The sequence below is a fragment of the Leptinotarsa decemlineata genome, unplaced genomic scaffold (genome assembly GCF_025532065.1).
Source record: "Leptinotarsa decemlineata unplaced genomic scaffold, Ldec_3_MD MMD2_tig00026299_RagTag_RagTag, whole genome shotgun sequence".
NCBI classification, from domain to species: Eukaryota; Metazoa; Arthropoda; class Insecta; order Coleoptera; family Chrysomelidae; genus Leptinotarsa; species Leptinotarsa decemlineata.
The window spans coordinates 8,740,595-8,763,268 of NW_027412676.1; the positions used below are offsets into that span (position 1 = coordinate 8,740,595).

Consider the following 22,674-nt stretch of genomic DNA (forward strand, 5'->3'; position numbering starts at 1 on the left):
ACTTGATGAAAATCCATTATGACATATAACAAAAAACACTTTAATGTATTGTGATGCCCAAAGATGATATTGTATAGCAAAACATGTGTTGAGGTTTTGCACACTTTCAAATAGAAATCTTACATCGAAGTGTTTTTTTAATATGATGAGAGATATAGAGACGATTAAATTCTGGCAAAGTTGTCTATTGCTTTGATAATGACTCAACAATGACATATTCTCATCAAGAACAATTTTAAAAAATGTGATTTTTACAAGTACAAATTGAAGGTGTACATTATTATAATACCAGAGGAATAAACTCTTTGCAGATCAATCCACCGGATCATTATTAAAGTAAGGTATCTTTATTTATAACAGCCTACCAGAAACTCTAGATTAATAAAAAATATAATTTTTTGTTTACAAATAAACCCCCATCTATTCAAGAGATTTTTTGATATTATATTATCAATCATTTTATTATTTCTAGTTTTTTTTGTTATGTTTATGCATGGTGGTTTTCATTTCTGTTCAAATCCGTAGTATCAACAGGTTTATTTCTTGAAATGAATAAAGAAATAATTCAAGTAAAAATTATTGAATGCATAACTAAAAGAAAATTGTTGTTATTGTTAAATGATTTCCTTAAATATTAATATAACTTTCATTGGAATCACTGCTTTATAATTATTGACTTTCAGAATTGTTATTATAAGAAAACTATCAACTCACATCTTTTTTAGATTCCAGGCAGTATCTCACTTCTGGTTCAGCATTTTGGCATGGAGTAACATTTATAATTATATTGCAAATAGAACCATCCTGATCAATTACAGCTTTAAATGATTCAGATAAATATTCGGGAGCAATAATTTCTAGCTGCCTTATATATTCTGCTTTAACATATCTGAAATTATAACAGAACATTTCAAGATTGATTAAGGAAAATGAGTGTCAATACTTACGAGGCATCATGCACAGATTTCTGGAGCTTACCCAAGGTGTCATGAATGGGCTTTTTGATAAAAAAAGCATGCCGTTTCAAAACTTCCTTGGGAATGTACTTCTTATAATCATTTTCTACACTTTCTCTGGGAATATCTTTCTCCAGCATGACTCTATACATATCAGTAATTCCCAAACCAATCAGTTCCCTTCTATATTTTTCATAGACAATATCTGGAATCTTATTTTCCAATACATCATTACGAGCTTGATGAAAGTAATAATTATAAGTATTCAAATCAAGTTTTTTCAATTTAGTAATATTAGGTACTTTGAATCTTATTCTCAGATCCAAAGCCGAAGGTTTTTCCTTAAATTTAGCAGCTGGTGTGAGAAAAACATTTTTACCAGTAATTCGCAGTGCAAAGAGATGTCGCGTTAGGGTACCAATATTAAGCTGTTTACAAACATAAATGCAAACATCCTCACAAGTAGTAGACCCATTATAAGGAACTGTAATAATTTTGGGGTCTAAAACAAGATTCACAGTAAGTACGGAGTCCCCCATTATTTATTTTTTTTTTAATTCATCATTATATGAGTACAACAAAATTCAGGATAAATGTTTCTTTCAGATATCCTTCCAATATCGAACGCATCATTGTTCACAGTTTCACAATCACAATAACACAATATCAAACCATAAATTTTTGACCTAACCTCAGAATTGACAAAATAGTAAACAATTAACCCATAAACATTTATGACGTCACTGAATTAACCATAAAAATAAAAATAATTGACAATTGACAGTATATAGGCGAGTTATTAAATCGGTTTTAATTAGTTTCATGTGGATTCAAATGTATTTTGCAAATCGTAGATAGTTTATCATACTATCAATTTTCTTATCATATACAAACAATAATTTTTATGGTGTATCAGGTTCAGTTTCAGTATTCAACCAACTCTTCTTCTGTTATATATTAATAGCCTGGCACACATGAATGCATCTGGAAAATTTACGTACAGTATGCGCTGGTGATATCATTATTTCTTGACAAGAACCAAGTGTAAGTGTAATATGTTAGTGAGAAATGAAAAGCTCAGTACCATCAAAATTCCTAGGACCGAATGTAGATGAAGGTTTGAAATTCGCCAAGCTATAGAACAGCTATGCAAAAAAGCGGTAGAGGTATCTCTACGATATTGCAATGACTGCACTATTGATACTGAGAATTCGCTTCATTCATATTTCGTTCAAATTTTCAAAAATAGTTTGCACCAAATCTTTAGTTTAAAAACAGAAAACAAATCAACCGTAATTCTCATCAGGTAAAAAGGGTGTCCAATGTAAGATTTCCTGATAATCCGATCATTCCGATCTGCCGAAAACATCTCAGGGAATTGCTTGAAAAATTTCAAACAACTGGAAGTACAGCTAGAGCTAGATGAGCTCGGGCAAAAAACAGATAGACATCTTTGCGTCTGTAGTGAATAATTCAACGCAGTCCACAACAATAGTTCAATTGTTGTGCTCGTCAGAATAATGTCTCAATAAACACCGTCATGAAATACCTCAGAAGACATAAATTTCACCACTATACTGAATTTATTACATGAATTAAATGAAGATGGATCTGACAGGAGAATGCAGTTTTGTGAGGTAATGTCTGAACGTTTCATTGCAAATCGAAACTTTATAAAAAAATATGTGTTTTAGTTACGAATGCATATTTCTCTCGAATGAAAATGTCAACTGCCACATATTTTGCGAGAAGTTCCAAATTTTGGGAAGTCATATTGTTGGTCCCATATATTTAGAGGAGAATCTAACTGATGATTTATATTTGGAAATTCTTCAAAAACCTCATTCAAACACATATTCAAAAAATGATGGTCAAAACATTCAAGATGAATTCGAGAATTCAGTTGTTTTTCAACAAGATGTTGTTGTTCAACATTTTTTTAGGCCTTCAAGGTATTGGATGGATTAAACATACCCAGGCTTACGGGTTGGTAGACGCGGTCCGTTGGAATGGCCTGCTCGTTCACTGGATTTGACTGGTCTAAATTTTTTGGAGCTGTCACAAACCTAAAGTTTATGTTACACAACCTAGCACTACTCCAGAAACATTCCAAAATATTAGAAATGAATTCAGAAATAGACTTTTTTACATTCAAGGAGTTCGAAGACCGCATTTTGAACATTTTTGCTAAAATGCTTTTCATGTACCTATAAGATAAATAACTACGGGGTTAAAATAAAATGCTATAGTTTTTTGACCTTGAACTACCTCCCAACTACCTACACCCTAGATTTTTGTGAATACCTACCGGAAAAACAACTACTTTCTGGCTAATACCAAGCTGGATATTGAATTTTATCCAATACATATTCATGTAATATACCTCACAAAGATTAGTATCGCAGATGTTTCTCGTTCATCCAGTAGCAGGACCAAACTGAAATTATTCGAGTTAATCACCTGCAGACCGGTATCAAGGTATTACCTTTCCTCAGTGCAGAAAAGATCTGATCCAAACAGCAAAATACCTGGCACTCGATTAATTTCAACGCGGCTCAACTGAATGTACGAAACCTTCGTCTGAAAGAAATATTGATAACTAGTAACAACTCCATCTCGTGAACAAAGCCTCAAACTGGGAAGAAACATCCCAGGTACCAATACTCTAACATAAATCAATATCCAACGTGGTATTGGCCGGGGAAGTAGTTGTTTTACGGCAGGCATTTACCAGGTAGCTAGATAGTTGAAAGAGATGAATATTTATAGATTAAAATAAATTCAATCACACACACAAGTGGTGTTTCTATCGTTATGTAAATACATAACATGTAAATACATTCTTGACAATAAAAAGATATTGCGAACAGTTTTTTATTTTATATTTTGTATCCAAGCAGACCAATCTGATCTAATTACATGGACAAGACACATAATATTTAATGGAAAATTATATTAATATTATTATCATAACAAGTATTGAATATATTCCCAATTTTTATAATACTACTCTGTCCAAAGAATAAGGTGACTTTTCATTTTTCTCAAAAACTATTTATTTGTTCACCAATTTCAATTTTGTCCCATTTAAAGCAGTCCCCCTCAGATATAATAAACTGGTGCCAGCGTTTTTTCCAATACTGTAATATGCACTTTTTGGTATGTCCTTCAGTTCTCTCAACGATTCGGTTATTGTCTCCTCAATTGTTGCAAAACGCCGTCTTTCATGGGTCTCTTCAATCTTGAGAACACGAAAAAGTCGCAGAGGGGCAAATCTGGCGAATACGGTGACTGATGCATGATTACGTTGTTGTTGTTGGAGAAAAAATTATGAACAAGCAACGACAAGTGAGCAGGTGAATTATCGTGATGAAAAAGCCATGCATTGTTTTTCCACAATACCGGACGTTTTCTTCGTATTGCTTCTCGCAAGCGGCGTATAACTTCAATATAATACTTCTTATTGACAGTACGACCATGTGGCAAGAGCATCTGATGCACTACGCCACGGCAATCGAAGGAAATAATGAGCCAAACCTTCATATTTGATAGAACCCAGATAGAACCCAGGGGAGCCAAGACCTCTCTCTCCTGGGTTCTTCTATTGGGACAATTTGACTTCAGTTTTGATCTCATAACCATACACCCATCATTTGTCAGCAGTCAGCGGTTATGCAAGGTTATGAATCGATGACTCTCCATCATATTTTTTTTAATTTTCTCAACATTTTCATCGTTTGCTGATGTGCTGGGGCGTCCACATCTCTACTTCTGTGAAAAGCGTCTACCACACCATTTGTAATTTTTCTGACTCAGAGTACAATCACCATGTGCCATTGCCTCTTTTATGCGTCTCACTAACAAAATGAGTTAATTGATATTGTGGGCTAGTCGAAGCATGGCTACAAAGGAATTCCTAGTATGTTAAATCATTGAAGATAGCAGAAGAACGAATACGATGAGCAGGCACGTGAAATGGTATCTAAGATAACGTCAATGGTGACTTGATTTTATCATTAACATAATCACCAGGTTTCGTCCATTATCCAGAGACAATATTTTGAATTCTATTCGAAGTCTATAGTCAGGGCATAGATGATAATATTTGGAATACAGATGCCTCTTTAAGTATAGATTGAGATTCTCCGCTCCAAATTATACATTGAAACTCTACTTAGGAATGGAAGCGCAATTTTTAATAGTATTTATGTTTTTCGATTTTTGTGAATTAGGAACAAACCTGATTAAAGAGCTCTTCGGTCAACATTTCCGATTTCACCGATCTTGGGTTTACCTACGATTATATTAGACTAGCCAATCTTACAAATTTCCCACATTCAGTATGTAAACGAAGTACGTCTTGCAAGACATAGTATCGACACACGATACGTGAAAGGCATATGGATAGGCGAATTATGAAATGGGGCTTTATTTGATCTTCGAAAAAAAAATTCTACCATCTGACAGAATTATCATTCTAGTATATCGATACCTCCTATACGAATAACCATAATTTTATAATTAAACATTTCATCCGCAAAACTGTTACAAATGTACCATCCCGTCTGAAAGAGACAGAAAACTAATTTTTTAAAACTCATACTAGGAAACATCAAATTCTGAAAATAACTTGAAAATGTCTTTATTCGCGTTTTCGAATAAAACGTTAATAAAATACAATAAAATAGAAATGGTGCCTCTCATACAAACCTACGACTTTATAGGTACGTGAGGTGAGGTGTTTTCACCTGAATCTGGAATATGTCATATGCACCTCTCCGGAATATAATCATTATTCTGAATCCCACGCAGAGTATGTGTTTGTGGATTTGTTTCCTGACTTTGTCTGCAGGTGACGCAGAGAATAGCACCTAAAGTCTGACTTTCGACCAAAAGAGGTCAGATGTCAATCTTGCTGAAATGCCCGCTCGGAGAGCGGGGGGGTGGATGGAATGGAGTATTAGGTTTTCCTCGCAAATTAGTTGTGAGCTTTTACTTCAGGGCAATCAACCCGGGAGGGGGCATGGGGGGTGGTTCGGACGTGAACTCCCATTTGTCCCTCTGACAAACATCAGTTGAAAGGGTAAGGAAGCCAGGCTCCAACCTGTTTTTGAAATCATGACGACAAACAATGTTTGGACGTGATAGTCAGAAGATTTACTCCGTTGTAGAGACCATGCCCGGTACTAATGATGGAGCAAGTACCTAGAAACCGATCCATCGGTTGGTCGGATCGATCGAATTAATTTAATTCCTGTTTTTCATAGAATAACTTACGACGCATCTTCCAATTCGAAGACGTTGCACAGGTGCCTGATGGTGTTACTTAAGTTTTCTGCGCGGCATTAGCTGGGTTAGTTGTTGTTTTTCCGTCGGGTATCTGCCATACGAAAATTACTATTTACATAGGTACTTCAAAATTTGTTGGTTCATTCTTGAAATTGAATTCAGATAATTCTCAATATTCATTATTAGAAATAAAATACATTCTCACCGTACCGCCTCTGGTTGTTTATTTTAACGGAGAGATGGATTATTCATCAGTTATTTGTTTACTCCTCATTTTGTAACAAACAATTGGAATGTGACAACTAAGAGTTCGGAAATTGTCAAAATTTAGTTAAATTAGTTTGAGCTGGTTGAAAAATGTCCAGAAAATCAAAGTTTATGAACGAAATAAAAATAAATGAAGTAAAATCGGATGCCCACAAAATGGTAGATATTTCTTACTTCAAATTTGCAATTTTTTTATTTTTACCTTGACGTATTCCTTTCAGTTTGCAAATTATGGGCATGATTGTACACTAGATGATATTTCCGATAACTACGATTGGAATTATGCACCAGGTTTTTCACTTTTGAAAAAAATACAAAGATGGTTTGTAAGACTGCGAGTCGTGAGCGAATCTAGTAAATTATATACCCACCATCTGCGGAGTTTTGGAGCAATTTCCGCTGAACGGAGAAGACAACTCAAATATCATCCTTACACAATACATCCATTCAGTACAGGAAGGTGATATAGAGAATTTATTTGCTTTCAGTCCAGCGATGAAATTTTAATTTTTTAGAATTGTATGGGCTATTATTATGATGGTTATCATTCTCTATCAGTTGACAGTTACACCATTTTTGTTCCTGTTATTCGACTTTAAAAAAGAGAATTTCGCTTATAGCGGGATTCTTAATGCCTTTAGGTTGTATTTCGATACTCTTTTACTGTTCAATATACCAGTCAACTGTTTGACAGGATATTATGACGAACCAATGCAAAAGGTAGTTTTAGATGTGAAGCTGATTTCTATGTAAGTGTAAAAAATTAATACCTATGGTAGTCTAGAGAAGAAAAAAAGTCATTTTTGCGTAGAGTAGATGAAATGATTATTCCTGATATTTTATATTGAGCCAAACTTTCTCATACTATAAGCATCTAATAGTAATTAATTACAGATGATGTTCGATGGCTTTCGATTAAAATTTTGTATTCCGTTTTTTTATTTGTCTTTCCTATTTATAATTCTTCTCATATCCTATTCTTATAATTGTTTTATGAATATCTCTTGGCTTTCTTCTCTTTTTCTGGAACCATGGATTACATTCATAAATTCCCACATAGCAATAGATATTCCAGGTGAATATACATTTAAGGATATTGTATTATGCTATGAATATGCCATGGATATATATATATCTTCTGGAGAATATTCCCTGGAAGTGCTCCTGGCGAACCTTTGATATATTTTAAGAATATTCCTTGGGAATATTCTTGGAATATCTTATAATATTCTTAGAATATGTAAGGTATATTCTATGAAGAATATTCCAGGAATAGAACCCGAGGAATATTCATAAAATATTCAGGATATTCTTAGTTTATTGTAGGAATATACAATAGGGAAACACCATAGAATATTCTTCAAATATATTTTATGAATATTCTAGGAATATTTGGAATATTCCAAGAATGTGACGAGTAAACGCTATTAGGCATGTAGGTATATATTGCATTTTGATGCAAGATTCACACAAGTAATAAAACACATAATATTCATAAACAAATATATTTTAAAAACAATATACACTGAAATATTTGATGTTTCAACCAACATTAAAAATAAAAAATCTAATTCAAAATATTTATTCACTGAATAAAATATTCCTGAATACTGTCATATTACAAATATTACAAATGTATTCAAATTAGGATGTTCCTACTCTCAAACAAATGTATACTAAAATAACAACTCTGTGAATTCATCAGCACTAATTTAAAAATAATAAATATATCATTTCATTGAAAAAAAAATGTATTACATCAAGAAATAGGTTAGGTTAGGTTTCTCACTTAAAACAATAAACCCACAAATGACGTATTTAAAATGAGTGGTATGATGGGTTCTTCAATGAATTTCACTTACTTAAAGTTATCCAAACTTTGCTCACCAGAATAGTTTTCCTTATATTTGTCCAACAATGCATCAGCCAGTGTTTCAATAGTAATACCTGGAACAAAATGTACATTAACGTTCATTATCACTATTTGAAAGTGGCACAATAAAACTGGAATAAAAATCAAATAGATATTTTTCGCATAGGTTATTCATGAACATTTACAACATGTTATGACTTGGAAAGCAACTTGCATTGTCTTGTTGAAAAGTATTCACTACGTTTTCAGTTCCTTGGTGCACCCGCCTGTACCAGGTACCACTATGTTTCCTTTTGGGCAAATTGATACTATCTTGAAAACGAGTGATAAAAATTATTAAAACAAATGATACAAAAGAATGTGTTATTCACTTACTTTTCTCTATTGAAGATACACAACTGAAATCACTCTAGTTCAAACATGTACTTAGTCAAACCAACAAATCCCACACACCAACTCTCCTCGAACCTAAAATGAGGTATAGTAGATAAATCGTCATGACTTTACTATCGATATTATTGCATTTTACTTACTTTTCTTCAAGACTGAATATATGCAACTCTCCTGTTTGAAGATCCAAAATCAAACTATTCGCTGTACTGCAAATTGGACAACCCCAAATTATAAATGGTACACTGAACGTGACAGAATTATACTTTGAAATAACACCAACACACCATGCATTACACACGCGAACCTGCCACGTCAACCGCCATGTTGAATCAAATGTCGAACTTAACGCAAAGGTACCAAGCATTAAGGGACAGCCGCTTTCACAGAACTTATTCGACTCGCTACACTTCAATTGACCAATGAGAAACGTTTACTCCAATTCTTCACTTCCCATTTCTCTGTTTCCAGGATTTTTAGCTTTGTAATTAAATAATTTCAAATACAAAAAGACAAATAGGATGAGAATTAACGAATTTATTGATGCAATTGGTTCATTTATTGGCCCATTCAAATTTTTTGTCGTTTCCAACAGTTGCTGTTGGAGCAATTCATCCAGAATCTTCGCGTTGAGTTCAAAAACTGAAAACTGGTTAACACTATCAGGGTTATATACATTAGGTTATGCATTCGATTAAGATCTTCAAATATTTTTGTTTTTAATAATATTGAATTATTTGAATACGTAATCATAAGATAATTCAAAATTCCATTGTATAGAATATTCCAAAATATACCGTGGGGATATATTCTAAGAATATACCATATGGTATATTCGATCGACAATATTCTTAGAATATTCAAGAGAGAATAATCCATTTATAGACATTCTATGCACATTCTTTCGGGAATAATCCTGCCATATTCATTCAAGCATATTCTATGAATATTCTAAAGGCATGTATATATTCCAAGAATATTCTATGAATATTTGGAATATATACGTTCGTTTTATGATATACAGGGAATATTCCATGAATATCTGGTGCTGTGTGGGTTTATTCACAGTACGATGAGTTTATCTACTGTGCTATTATAGATAGATAGATATTTATTTTTTTCCGATGTATAACACCCAATTAAAGGAAACGCATACATTTTACTTTTTAGCAAATACAGTTGGGTTATAAAATTTTAATAATAATAGATTTATTTTCCCAAGAAACATACAATGTTTATAGCAGAGAAAAAAACAACTATTCAATTATAACTAATTATAACGAATTTTTTATTTTCGTAGCTTCTCATTTAGAGCCATTAATTGAAATTAGGACTTTCATGAAAATAACGATTCATTTGCCCAAGAAACATACAATGTTTTCAGCAGGGAAAACCTAATTCAAAAACCAACTATGAGTACGAACAGAGCACAAAAAAAAAAGATAAATCAGAACAGAAACTTGAAAAACAAATTAATATACATACAGTGTGATCCATTTAAGATGGAAGCACCCTTATGAAATCTTTTATTTCTCAGCCGATTTGAACAATTCTTTTTGCATTAGGTAAAAATTCAAAACGTCTACTAGGACACCCCATTTCATGAATTATTCGTCATTTTCAGGACCAACTAATCTTGTATTTTAACTTGAATATAGGTACACCTTATATGTTCTGAAGTTTTTCAATTTGTTCCAATAAAGAATGTGTTACCACTCCTCATACTGGATATTAGTGGATGAGTAAAAAAATTGGACTGATAACCTTCAGCATCAGCATATTGTATGCGATAAAAAGATAAGAAAAACCATATCTGTCAAGTCTACTGATAAGTATTTTCATAAACTACACCTTACGATTCGATCTTTACAAACTTTATTTTCAAAAATATCACGACATGTTTCGCTATCACAGTAGCTTTTTTGTAGGGAAAGAGCTACGCAGTGAAAAAACTACGAAAAAGCTACTGTGATAGCGAAACATGCCGTGATATATTTTTGAAAATAAACTCAATTCGAGACAAATATTTAAATGAATAATAGGGGAAGGTAGGGTAAAGTGGCCACCCTATGCTTTGAATCCACGCCAACCGAATAAATGTCAACCTTTTTACAGTTTGTTTGTTTATTATTATCCGTGTACTTATTATGTTTCGATATTATATTGTTTACAGACCAATATTCTGATAATTTCAGCATAATTCAAAATTGAAGTCAAAATGGGAAATTGACCACTTTACCTATCCTGGTCGGGTATAATGGCATATACAAATTCATAAACGGGTAAAGTGGCCTACTTTAAATAAAACTTCAAAATTATTTCATCAGTTCGGACTTCCATTGCCTAATATAATATAAATTGATTTGAAATCCATGAAAAAAAATAAAAGATTAACCGAAAATAACAATTTTATTAAAACAAAAAACTGAAACTACAAGGAAGTAACATACAAGCTACAACCAGAAAATAAAAAATTTAAATAATAATAAAATCTGAAAATTATAAAATATTATTGACAAAAATGAAAAATTAAAATTAAAAGATTCCAAACCAAATTACGTCACGACGTTTCGATTGTTAGTATCCACAATCGTCTTCGGGTGATAACTGGACTTATTCACGACAGCCGTCTTGATTTCGATCAGGTTGAAGCCTGGCTCCCTTACCCTTTGAACTGATGTTTGCGGGGCGGAAAGTCATCTTCGTTTCGTTCAGGCTTGGAGTCCAGCTCCCTTTTGGTCTCGAGAAGGACCAATGGGTTCATGACTGATTGTATATGGCGGCATGAAGTCCTCAGACATCAGTACCGCCCTTCACGGGATACCCCTATACTTGGCTGGGGTGGGATGGATGAGAAAGCTATTTATCCGTTAGCGGGGGACATGAGGGCCTCATTCGACAGAGTGTCGAGGCTTTCTATATCGGGAGGGGTCGCTACAGCATAATCTGTGGCTTCCCTAACTAACAGTGATGTTTGCCTCCGCGATCTGACTATTTATAGGTCATTCGGGTGCTTTCACCTTTCACCTATCCCCTCTTTCCGCTTCATTGGTTTTAGCGGGAGATGACCGTTTGGCGGGAGTTGTTATTGTGTTATATTGTTATTATGTTATTTTAATACAGATGAATTGAAATTTTGCATGGAAAAAATATTTGACCTGAACAGAAGTTTTTAACTCAAAAAGTATTGTAATTCTACATATTAATTCACAACAATCAACATTCTTTTATTTTTCTTAATCTAAATATACTTACGTTTACTTATCATAAACAGTCTTTATTCACTTATCAACAGTTTTTTATATTAATTGCCAAAAATCAAGTCTTAACTTGTTAGCTTCTTCTCAATTATTCATTAATGGCAAATAAAAACAACTTTTAGTTACTAATATATTATAGAATACAAGTAACAACTTTTTCATTTGTATTTGTTCATTCATACCTCTAAATTTTGTTCACTTCTTGGAGCTTTTCTTGAAAACCTTCAAAAAAGATTCCCTTTGAAAAATTGAAAAAATTTGATTTTCCACTTCGTTATTAATAATCAAAAAGTGAAAAATTCAATTGAAGCATTGAAAACATTTTTTTCCGATATTCAAATTTATTCGTATTCTTATTATTAAAAGTTACATAAAAATGATTTTTCATAAGTTTTAACTCTTTTTTTTAAATTGTTATGAACAATTCTATTATTTATAAGATATTTAAATTTTTTTGGGGAAGATTTTCATCAGTGATAAATATTATGATTTTCAAAAACAAAATCGTTTCTTAAAAAAATTTTTTATTGCGTGAAAACGCAATTGTTGATTTACAATTTTTTGCTACTAAGTATGAATATTGAGGAACGATTTTTTTTCACAATATCTATTTCTCTTTGATATTCTGAAAAAAAAATTCAATTTGTTTAATGAACAATTTGTTTTAAACAAATCAATTTTCACGATATATATTTTTTAAATACTATAAAAAAAACAACAACAACCGTGTCACTTTTTGTGTGAAGAAATGTTTCTCTATTTTTTACAAATCTTTTAATATTTTTATTTTTTACACAAAAAGTGACACATGATTGTATTTGTTTTTTTTGGTAGTATTTAAAAAAATATATATCGTAGAAAGTAATTTGTTTAGAAAAAATTGTTGATTAAATAAATAAAGAAAATATAAATTAAAACATAGTTTTTTTCAGAATTTCAAAGAGAAATAGATATTGTGATTAAAAAAAATCGTTCCTCAATATTCATATTTAGTAGCAAAAAAAATTGTTAATCAACAAATGGGTTTTTAAGCAATATATTCTTTTAAGAAACAATTTTCTTTTTGAAAATCATAATATTCATCACTGATAAAAATCCCCCCAAGAAAATTTCAAATATCTTATAAACAATACATTCGTTTATAAAAGTTTTTAAACAAATAGAGCTAAAAATTATGAACAAATTTTTATTTAATTTCAAATATATAATAATACGAATACATCTGAATTAAAAAAATGTTGCCATTGCCACAATTAAATTTTTAACTTTTTAACGTCTTTGATTATTAATAACAAAGTGGAAAATCAAATTTTTAAATTTTTCCAACGGGAATCTTTTTAAAAAGCTTTCACGAAAAGCTCCAAAAAGTGAATAAAATTTGAGGTTTTCAGTTTAAAAATTATCAAGGTTTTTATGTAAATTCAAAACTTTCGTTTATTCTCGTTTATTCCAGGGTCTAGAACAGGGGTGGCCAACTTGATTAGACATAAGATCTACTGTTTACTGATGAAACCCTGTGCGATCTACCACTTACATACTTCTTGAAATCTTAAATGAAACAGCATAGTGTTTAGTACACAATCATAAAATATTTTTTATTGGACAGTCTTAGGAGTCTCTTTCGTATCACATATGAGATTGTTTCCTTAAATTTACTCAATACTTTGGAATGGAAGTCTGAGTTGATGATGTTTAATCAACATTTATAGGTCCTATCTATATATTAGTATGAGCATTGGGTCGCAGTATCTTCCACTAGTTTAGCATAATCTGGTTTGTAGTTGGAAATTGCCAACCTTAAAGAATCCAATTTATGAGCGTCTGTCAAGCGAGAACGGTGTTTACTTTTTGTTTGTTTTAAGTAGGAAAATGCTGACTCACATAAATATGTTGAACCAAAACACGAATGAAGTTGTTTAACACATTTCTTCAAATTTGGATATTTTTCATTGGAGACCAATGCCCAGAAATCTTGACCTGAGAATGATCTTGCTTTTAGAAATATGTCGCAGCGCGACATATTTCTAAAAGCAAGATCATTATATCTGCAAGACATTATATCTGCGAATTTTGTAGCCAATTCATAGATATCACTATGATCAATGGAATCATTGAACGGATAACTGATGAATTGAACCAATTTCTCAATTTGGTTGATGAAACACGCGTTCAGAAGAGTGTTGCCCTTCTAGTGTGTAGGAACAGTTTTTAACGTGCCCTCTCTGTCTTCCTTTTCTTAAAGATCTTTTCGTCTACTGTTCTCAAAATTGTTAGTTTACTCTTACTGATTTCCAGAGTTATAGGATATCTATTGACGTTCTCTCACCGTATTCGCGAAAAGCATATTTAATAAGCAACTATTCACATAAATGAAAATATGATTGGTATACAGAGAAAATATAATGGGCAACCAGTAGCAAAAATCTTTGTATGTTTCCTTTTGTTATATTTAATTTTCATTTTTCAGACATTACTTGAAAACCAATTTCCTTCTTGACCTCGTTTCATCGTTTCCAACGTACTATGATATTTTTATACACATGAGTATTTCATCCAAGGCAAGTTTGCTGTGGTTTACAATATTTCGATTTTTGTTAGTTATTCAATTTAGCAGATATTCAAGAATGGTAGCCAATGTAAGTTTAGAGGAGCTAATCCCAATGAAACTCATTCGCTCATAAGTTTTTCTTTTAGCATTTCAACATTAACCACTTCACTTATATGACAACAATGGTTATTTTTTATACAGTGATTTTCTGGCACGTCATGTGTTGTGTTGTAGTATTCATAAGAAACCATATACTGCTTCATGCAGATCTTAGCAAACCTTTATTTTCCACGAAGATTGTTCCAAATAGGTAACTATTGATTTACAGTTTATGTCTTAGTTATTCCTTGTTATATTATATTTACTTTTTAGTGCTCAAGCGATCACAGACAATAGAGTATGGGTGATGTATTTTGGTGCACTACACCACAAATCACTTCTTCTGTACAATTCTGGGTATGGAAAGGCAGAACCAGTTAGCGAACTAGAGATAGTCCTGATTTATTGTGTTTGGTATGGATCTAGTTTATTTTGTATATATATTTTGGGTAAGTAATTCTGCATTCGTTTTTCAAAACAATTTTTTGTTGATTAGATGACTTTTTTCGATATGCATAGTAGATATTGACAGTTCCTTGTTAAAAACACGTATTTCTAGTAGAAAATTGAATGGTGACAGAGAAAATAGTTACCCATTCCGTAATATGAGAAATGAATTCAAATCATAGTATTTATTTCTTAAATATTTTCCGAAAATAATATTGTTGACGTGTGGGTGAAATACATCATCTCATGAATAGCCATACAAGTAATATTTTTTTCAGTCAGAAAATTATATCGTATTCAAAAAACACACTTTAATGTGAGATTTTCACTTGAAAGTTTACAAGACCGATACATGTATTTCACTATACAATATGTTTTAAATTGAACACACCAAAATTTGAAAATTATTCAGAATAAACCATAAGTTCATTAAAGAAATTTAAATAATTTTCAGGAGTTCTTTTTCCCAATTTCTTCCTTTTCAACTTTGTAATGTTATAAATAATAGTTTTCAATATTGCAAATGGAAATAATATAATGAGTTCAATATCAGGCGAATTTTCGTATTTTTACAACAGAGACACACCGTTTTGGGGAAACTCAAGAAAAAAAGACTGTTTAAAGAAACTTAAAAAAAATGTTTATTCGGGTTTATTATTTTTATATGCCGATGTAAATATTAAAAGCAATTTGATTTACTGTCTATTAGTATCTGCCGGATTTTCACAAATTTAAATTTTTTCCTTTATTTCTTACGAAAGATTCACAGAAGAATTTTTATTTTTTCGCCTGAATATACAATGTACATTTACTGAACCTTCTTCGTTCAACAAAGTGAAATTGATAGTATCATAAAAACTATCAAAATTAAAAGACAAGTTGCCTAGAATTGAAAGGAAAATTAAAGATAAGAAAAAAAGTATATTTTATAATAATAAAAAGAGATTTCATTGCTCCCAACTACAAAATAAAATTTCGAATACATTATGTTAAGTTAAGTCTTGACGGTAAGCGTGTTTCTGATTCCATCGGCGCCGGTGCCGGTGGTGGCTATTTTCGAGCTGAAATTAATCCCTTTTTCTTTCGATTTTTTTCTTTCTTGTTTGGAATGTCGACACTTGGTACAGAGGAACTGGTAGTTTTTTCTTTCTCACCTCCTGGATAATTGGACTCTGGAATTTCCCTAATTTCAAGATCCTTGGCATTTCCGACAGTGTAAGATTCACCATCAATGATGAGTTGATGACCTACAACGGTGGCTCTTAGATTTTGTTCCTATGCTTTTTTTAGGTGAAATTTCAATACTGACATATTGTTCATATCAGCCTCTGAAATGTTCAAGTCTAGTGCCTAATACAGCGTGACTCACTGTCGATGGTAGGTTAGACGTTTCTGGAAAACGCAAAGCATGATTTTTCTGAAATTTCACCTTTCACATTTTCTTACCTGTTCTATCGATTTAAAATATTTTCAGCATTGCGGCGTTACCACTTCCATCAAAAAGTCCTAGCAACTTTATTTTTTTAAATGGAACACCCCGCATATTAATACATTTTTGGAATCGCTCTGGTATTTTAATACTTTCCTATAATAATGTCCTACACCTATCTCTATCTGTTTTCGAGATAAAAAATAAATTGTGCTAAATATGGTCCAAAACATAGCCTTAATTGAAATTAAGTACATCAGTACTCTCAATTCATGAAAAGTTGATATTTAGATGATAGTTTGGACAAACTCGAAATATTCAAATAACACCAAGAAATCGACTCCATATCATACAGGGCGTGCCAAAATTACTATAATTTCCATTGTGCATAAAAGTAGTCAAAAGTTCATTTTTTCAAATGAAACCCCCTATATATTACTCGGTAAATTGAAAGATGGTGAAAAATGCTTCGAAATGATATATCATGTCCCTATACCTAAATCGTCAAGTTTTCTCAATAAAGTCGCTTCTTCTAGAAACATTATTTTTTTTTAGAATTTGGATTTAGGTAGCAGTGGAATTATCAAGCTTATAGTAGTTCGGGTACTTTTATAAGTAACTAGTACTATGTTGCCGTATCGCTGATGTTCCAATGTTTTGACAGAATCAGAATCAACGAACTTAGGCGTGCGCTGCGTTATAGAAAAGTGCTTTCAAAAAATTGTCCTACAGCACTATCTAGTGGCGAGTTACAGAAAAATTGATAGCCTATAAACCTTTTCTATGAAAAATTACTTATACATGTCAAGTTTCATCACGATCGGTTGAGCGATGTAGAAGTTTATCACTTACCAACCAACCAACCAACAAACATCCATTTTTATATATTAGATTTACAAAGAGTTATCGACGGTGTTTCGAATCATCTTCCAAAATGAATGCAAATATCGATTATTCAAACGAAGTTCTCATGAAATTATTTATTATACACCTGAACAAAGTGATCAAATCATTGTCAGAACGTGTAAAAAATTCAACCAAATGTATCCTGAATTAACACCAATGAACGAGAGGAAGTTTGTAAGGTTACAAAATAATTTCCTTAACTATGGCTTAAAGTTTCCAGGGAACAACTGTACCAAAAATCAGTCATTTCTATGTAAAAAGTAAGATTTTGTGAGCTAAAACATGTGAAAGTACAGACAATAACAGAATAGGATGATTCAAAATAACAAAATTGTTAACAAAATATCACATTTTCATAATAAATGCTGAAAATGTTGTCCATTACATTCTAAACACTTTGAAATGTTTTTTTGTACGCGACTTGTGGTTGCTTTTTCAATTTCCTGGGGATCCAGATCTTCAATACTCCGCACTATTCGCCGTCGCAATTTTTCTTTGGTAGGCACTGGAGTACTGTATACCCTTTCTTTTAAAACACCCCATACAAAAAGGCAAGTGGCGTGAGATCGGGTGATCTCGGTGGCCAATCCCACAGCCCTAAACGCCTAAACCAACGATCGTCGAAGAGTTCGTCAAGTTTCCTGGAAACTTCCTGGGTGGAATGAGCTGGCGCTCCGTCCAGTTAAAACCACGAATTCCTATATTCCTCTAAAGGCAAATTTTCAAGAAAATCAGTTACAGTCGTCCTTAATATTTGGAGATATCTCTCTGCATTCAGTATGTCTTCATAAATAAAAACGCTAATTTTATTGTTCTTCAGAATACAGAAAACATTCAGGTCAAATTTTTCTTTTTTCTTGAAAACATTTCTTTTGTAACATGAGGATTATGATCAGCCCAAAAATGTTTATTCCTTCTATTGAAAATATCATATCTCGTAAATTTTGATTCGTCGCTCCAAATTATTTTTGAAAAAAAATCCCGATCTTTCTGTGTATTAATCAAAAGGGATTCACAAAAATACATTCTACGTTCGAAGTCTTCTGCTTTTAGAGCTTGAACTTTGGTAAATTTATACGGATGCATTCCGTAATTTAAAAATTATTTTTTGTACAACTGTTATTGAAAATCTCTTTGATAGAAACACTTCAATCAGAACACCTACCAAAAAATCATTTAGAAAAGTTCACACATGCAGTTCGTGCTATTGGTAATATTAAATCCCTGTGAAGTTACTGACGAAGTAGTATTCAGTCCAACTGTAGAAAATCCTTCATGACTAACCAATAATCCTCCTTAAAATAACGTGAGTTGGCGTATGTAGTTGTAACATATGCCTTGTAATCCAAAGATCATGTGTTCAAATCCCATGGACCCTATAATTTTTTCAGCAGTAACGTTACAAAAAAATTTGTATGATATATTTGTTAAAAGTGATTTTATTTTGGTCGTGAGTTTGCTCCACTTGCTGACGCTCGTTTTGCAATAATTCCCACTCATAAAATAAAATGCCAGGTAAAACGTGAATAACTATTTTTCCACAAAAACGGCTTTATTAAGAAAACTTGACGATTTAGGTATAGGGACATGTATATCATCTTGAAGCATTTTTCACCATCTTTCAATTTATCGAGTAATATACAGGGGGTTTCATTTGAAAAAATGAACTTTCGACTACACAATATATGCACAATAGAAATAATAGTGATTTTAGCACGCCCTGTATGATATGAAGTCGATTTCTTGGTGTTATTTGAATATTTCGAGTTTGTCCAAACTATCATCAAAATATCAACTTTTCATGAATTGAGAGTACTGATGTACTTAATTTCAATTAAGGCTATGTTTTGGACCATATTTAGCACAATTTATTTTTCATTTCGAAAAAGTATTAAAATACTAGACCGATTCCAAAAATGTATTAATATACGGGGTGTTCCATTTAAAAAAATATAATTGCTAGGACTTTTTGATAGAAGTGGCAACGCCGCAATGCTGGAAATATTTTAGATCGATAGAACAGGTAAGGAAATGTGAGAGGTGAAATTTTCAGAAAAATCATGCTTTGCGTTTTCCAGAAACGTCTAACCTACCATCGACCGTGAGTCACGCTGTATAGTTGCAACAGTATACGAGGTCTGTTCAAAAAATAAGATGGATGTTCAAATTTCGCTGGTTATGTTCACAGTTTCAGCTGTTTAGCATGTTCAGTTTATTGGTAAGAGGCATAGTAGTTTTTGCATGTTCGGCGATTTCCTGCTATCAAATAAAATGGATGGTAAAATTTGCATCAAATTTTGTGCAACAAATAGAATTAAGTGCTCAAAAACACTTGAAATGTTGACAGTGGCATACGGTGATTGTACTCTGAGCCAGACAAATATTTACAAATGGTACAAGCTTTTCACAGAAGGTCGAGAGGATGTGAATGACACAACATTTTTTTTCATGGACTCTTCAAGTTATCTTTTTTTTTGAAAAATGTTATAAGCATCAATCAAAATAACCCAAACATGAGTATATTGGTTGAAATATAAAATACATAATGCATGCTTCTTTGCTATCCTTCTCTTTTCAATCTCGCTTTTGTAATCCCTTTGATATATTATTTGATCAAATTCATACCTAGGATGGTGATGATTCGACGTTATGATTCAAAAGTCGGACTCGGACTGCCATGTTCTGAGGTGATATATTGGTGGAGGGAGAACAATAGCTTAAATTCATATTGGAGAATGGCAGATATAATGAGTGATTTTTTTGCTGGTATCTTTTTGGCAACACTGTATTTGACAGATCACGCGTGAATCGTGTCATTGTCAAACTTGTTCAGTTTGGTCTATAATTTAACCATGAATCGACTTACGAATGAACAACGCTTGCAAATTATTGAATTTTATTATCAAAATTCATGCTCGGTGAAAAAAACGCATCGTGTACTTCTTCCAATTTATGGGCAGTTTTGTCGGCCTACTGAGGAGCTATTCAGAAGCTTGTGACTAAATTTCGAACCCAGTTTACTTTATTGGACATTAAAATTCGAATACGCATACGTAGAGTGAGGACCAAAGAAAATATTGCGGCTGTATCCGTCAGTGTTCGTGATGACCGTGAAATGTCGATTCGCCGCTGTTCACAGCAATTGGGCCTCTGTTACTCCACTACGCGGAAAATTCTGCGAAACGATTTGGGCGTAAAACCTTACAAGATACAGCTGGTGCAAGAATTGAAAACACACGACCTCCCACAACGACTAACATTTGGTGAATGAGCGCTGGCAAAGTTGGGGGAAAATCCACATTTTTATCGAAAAATTGTGTTCAGCGAACGAGGCTCATTTCTGGTTGAATGGATACGTTAACAAGCAAAATTGCCGCATCTGGAGTGAAGACCAGCCACAAGCATTGCAAGAGCTACCGATGCATCCTGAAAAAGTCACTGTTTGGTGTGGATTATGGGTCGGTGGCATCATCGGGCCGTACTTATTCAAAGACAATGGCCGGAACGTTACTGTGAATGGCGAGCGCTACCGTGTGATGATTGACGACTTTTTGTTGCCAAAATTGGACATGCATGACATGTGGTTTCAACAAGACGGTGCCAAATGCCACACAGCTTGGCCCAGTTAAGAGCCGCCTTTGGTGAAGAGTTTATCTCACGTTTGGGGCCCGTCAATTGGCCGCCTAGATCGTGTGATTTAACGCCTTGGGATTATTTCTTGTGGGGTCACGTTAAGGCTCATGTCTACAGGGATAAACCAGCAACGACTGATGCTCTGTTAGAGAGAGTGTGCCAAAATTGAACCTTGCGCATGAGCCATCTAAAGCGGAGCCGCGGACAACATTTGCATGAAATCATCTTCAAACATTAAATTATATTGATCGTTCTATCGATTCCAATAAAGGTTTCATACATTTTTTCAAATTTTTTGTGTTGTTTTGAAAATCAAATCCTATACCTCTTAAAAAATCACCCATTATTTTCAATCTTCTCTTAGGGTGGATCAAAGCTGTCGAGATGAAGTAGTCAATGAGAAAGTCTGATTCAGTTGGTTTAAGACATTTTTATTACCTTTGCCCGATACTTGATGATTATATTTCGGTACATATTATTTGGAATATGGGTTGTATTTATTTAAATTGAACTATAGAATCACTTTATATTTCAAAATGAGCAATGATAAAACTTTCAGCCATGATTATGGAGATAAATACTGGAAAAACGTCATCGGCGCACAAATATGATTCCATGGAGAGACAGCTAAAGGAATATATGAGACATAAGCAATTACCAGCGCCTATGAGGACAAGAATTTTAACATATTACGAATTCAAATTTCAAAAAAGATATTTCAGGGAGAGTGAAATTTTGGCAACTATTTCGGAACAACTGAGACAGGTAAAATATGTTCTTTCCAGGATTTTTCGTTATCTTCAAAACATGTTTTTCAGGAAATGAACATGCACGCTTGTAAAAAACTAGTGGAGAATGTAATTTTTTTCCGGAATTTGCCATTGAACTTATTAGTTCGAATCATTTCGTGTTTACGGATAGAAGTTTTTCTGGTAAACGACGTTATCATTAGGGCCAACACCCCCGGAGCGAGTATGTACTTTATTTCGACCGGAACTGTTGCCATTTATACAAAATCCGGAAAAGAGGTAATTTTTGTTTCTTTGAAATATTATTATGTGAAGAGACATTGACCAAAGGAAGAAGAGGAATTATATTTCCTCTTCTTCCTTTGGTCAATGGTTCTATATATTTTTTATGAAGGCGCTATAAAATGTGTAGCTGACTTCTCATGGGGTGATTATATAATGAAAACTTTGAGTTTGGAGTACAGAAGTATTTCTTCGCATAACACTGTATAAATTGTGTTTTGACATTTGGACTCCGTGTCACTATTTGGGAAAAATCCATATAGCCCATCATTCACAACATAATAATTTTGATTTTTCAAAATATTCAAACAATCTCAATAATATTCTGATTTCTCAATAATTTTAAATAACTCTGGTAAAACAAAAATTGGTCTATAATTTGTCATTTGGTCTTACCTGCTTGAAATAATGGTTTTATCAAACCTGTTGTAAAAGAAAACTTTACCGGTTTACTTATCAGAGGTGCTGATTCTGATTCAATTGAAAACAATATTATTGGTAATTTCATCAAATCCTGGAGCTTTTCTCAAATCCAACATACTAATT

At 32.7% G+C, this 22,674-nt stretch overlaps 2 protein-coding genes and 2 long non-coding RNA genes across 12 annotated transcripts in view; 2 read left to right on the forward strand and 2 right to left on the reverse strand.

Annotated features, from left to right (window-relative positions):
• Positions 1–1,708, reverse strand: part of hop (tyrosine-protein kinase hopscotch) — a 44,431-nt gene extending 42,723 nt beyond the window's left edge. Inside the window, exons 1-2 of the mRNA XM_023167603.2 lie at positions 948–1,708; positions 715–889 (exon numbers count right to left, since the gene is read on the reverse strand). Of these exons, the coding sequence (XP_023023371.1) occupies positions 715–889; positions 948–1,495 (723 nt within the window). The 5' untranslated portion in view covers positions 1,496–1,708. The remainder of the gene's footprint in view (positions 1–714; positions 890–947) is intronic.
• Positions 1,709–1,765: 57 nt separating this feature from the next.
• On the forward strand, positions 1,766–3,823 carry LOC141484894 (uncharacterized). The gene is made up of 2 exons (XR_012466866.1): positions 1,766–2,593; positions 2,651–3,823. It is a non-coding gene; the product is annotated as an uncharacterized lncRNA (long non-coding RNA).
• A 2,696-nt stretch (positions 3,824–6,519) lies between these two features.
• The window catches only part of LOC111511580 (potassium/sodium hyperpolarization-activated cyclic nucleotide-gated channel 1), a 32,036-nt gene continuing 15,881 nt past the window's right edge, over positions 6,520–22,674 (forward strand). For 8 of the 9 annotated variants that reach the window (XM_074180524.1, XM_074180523.1, XM_074180522.1 and 5 more), the window contains exons 1-8: positions 6,520–6,671; positions 6,734–6,972; positions 7,028–7,261; positions 14,503–14,671; positions 14,730–14,893; positions 14,956–15,131; positions 21,657–21,862; positions 21,916–22,125. In XM_074180524.1, the coding sequence (XP_074036625.1) occupies positions 6,603–6,671; positions 6,734–6,972; positions 7,028–7,261; positions 14,503–14,671; positions 14,730–14,893; positions 14,956–15,131; positions 21,657–21,862; positions 21,916–22,125 (1,467 nt within the window). In that variant the 5' untranslated portion in view covers positions 6,520–6,602. The remainder of the gene's footprint in view (positions 6,672–6,733; positions 6,973–7,027; positions 7,262–14,502; positions 14,672–14,729; positions 14,894–14,955; positions 15,132–21,656; positions 21,863–21,915; positions 22,126–22,674) is intronic. The other variant, XM_074180530.1, reaches the window with a different exon arrangement.
• On the reverse strand, positions 8,129–9,332 carry LOC141484895 (uncharacterized). The gene is made up of 3 exons (XR_012466867.1): positions 8,919–9,332; positions 8,761–8,853; positions 8,129–8,459 (listed from the first exon to the last, which is right to left on the reverse strand). It is a non-coding gene; the product is annotated as an uncharacterized lncRNA (long non-coding RNA).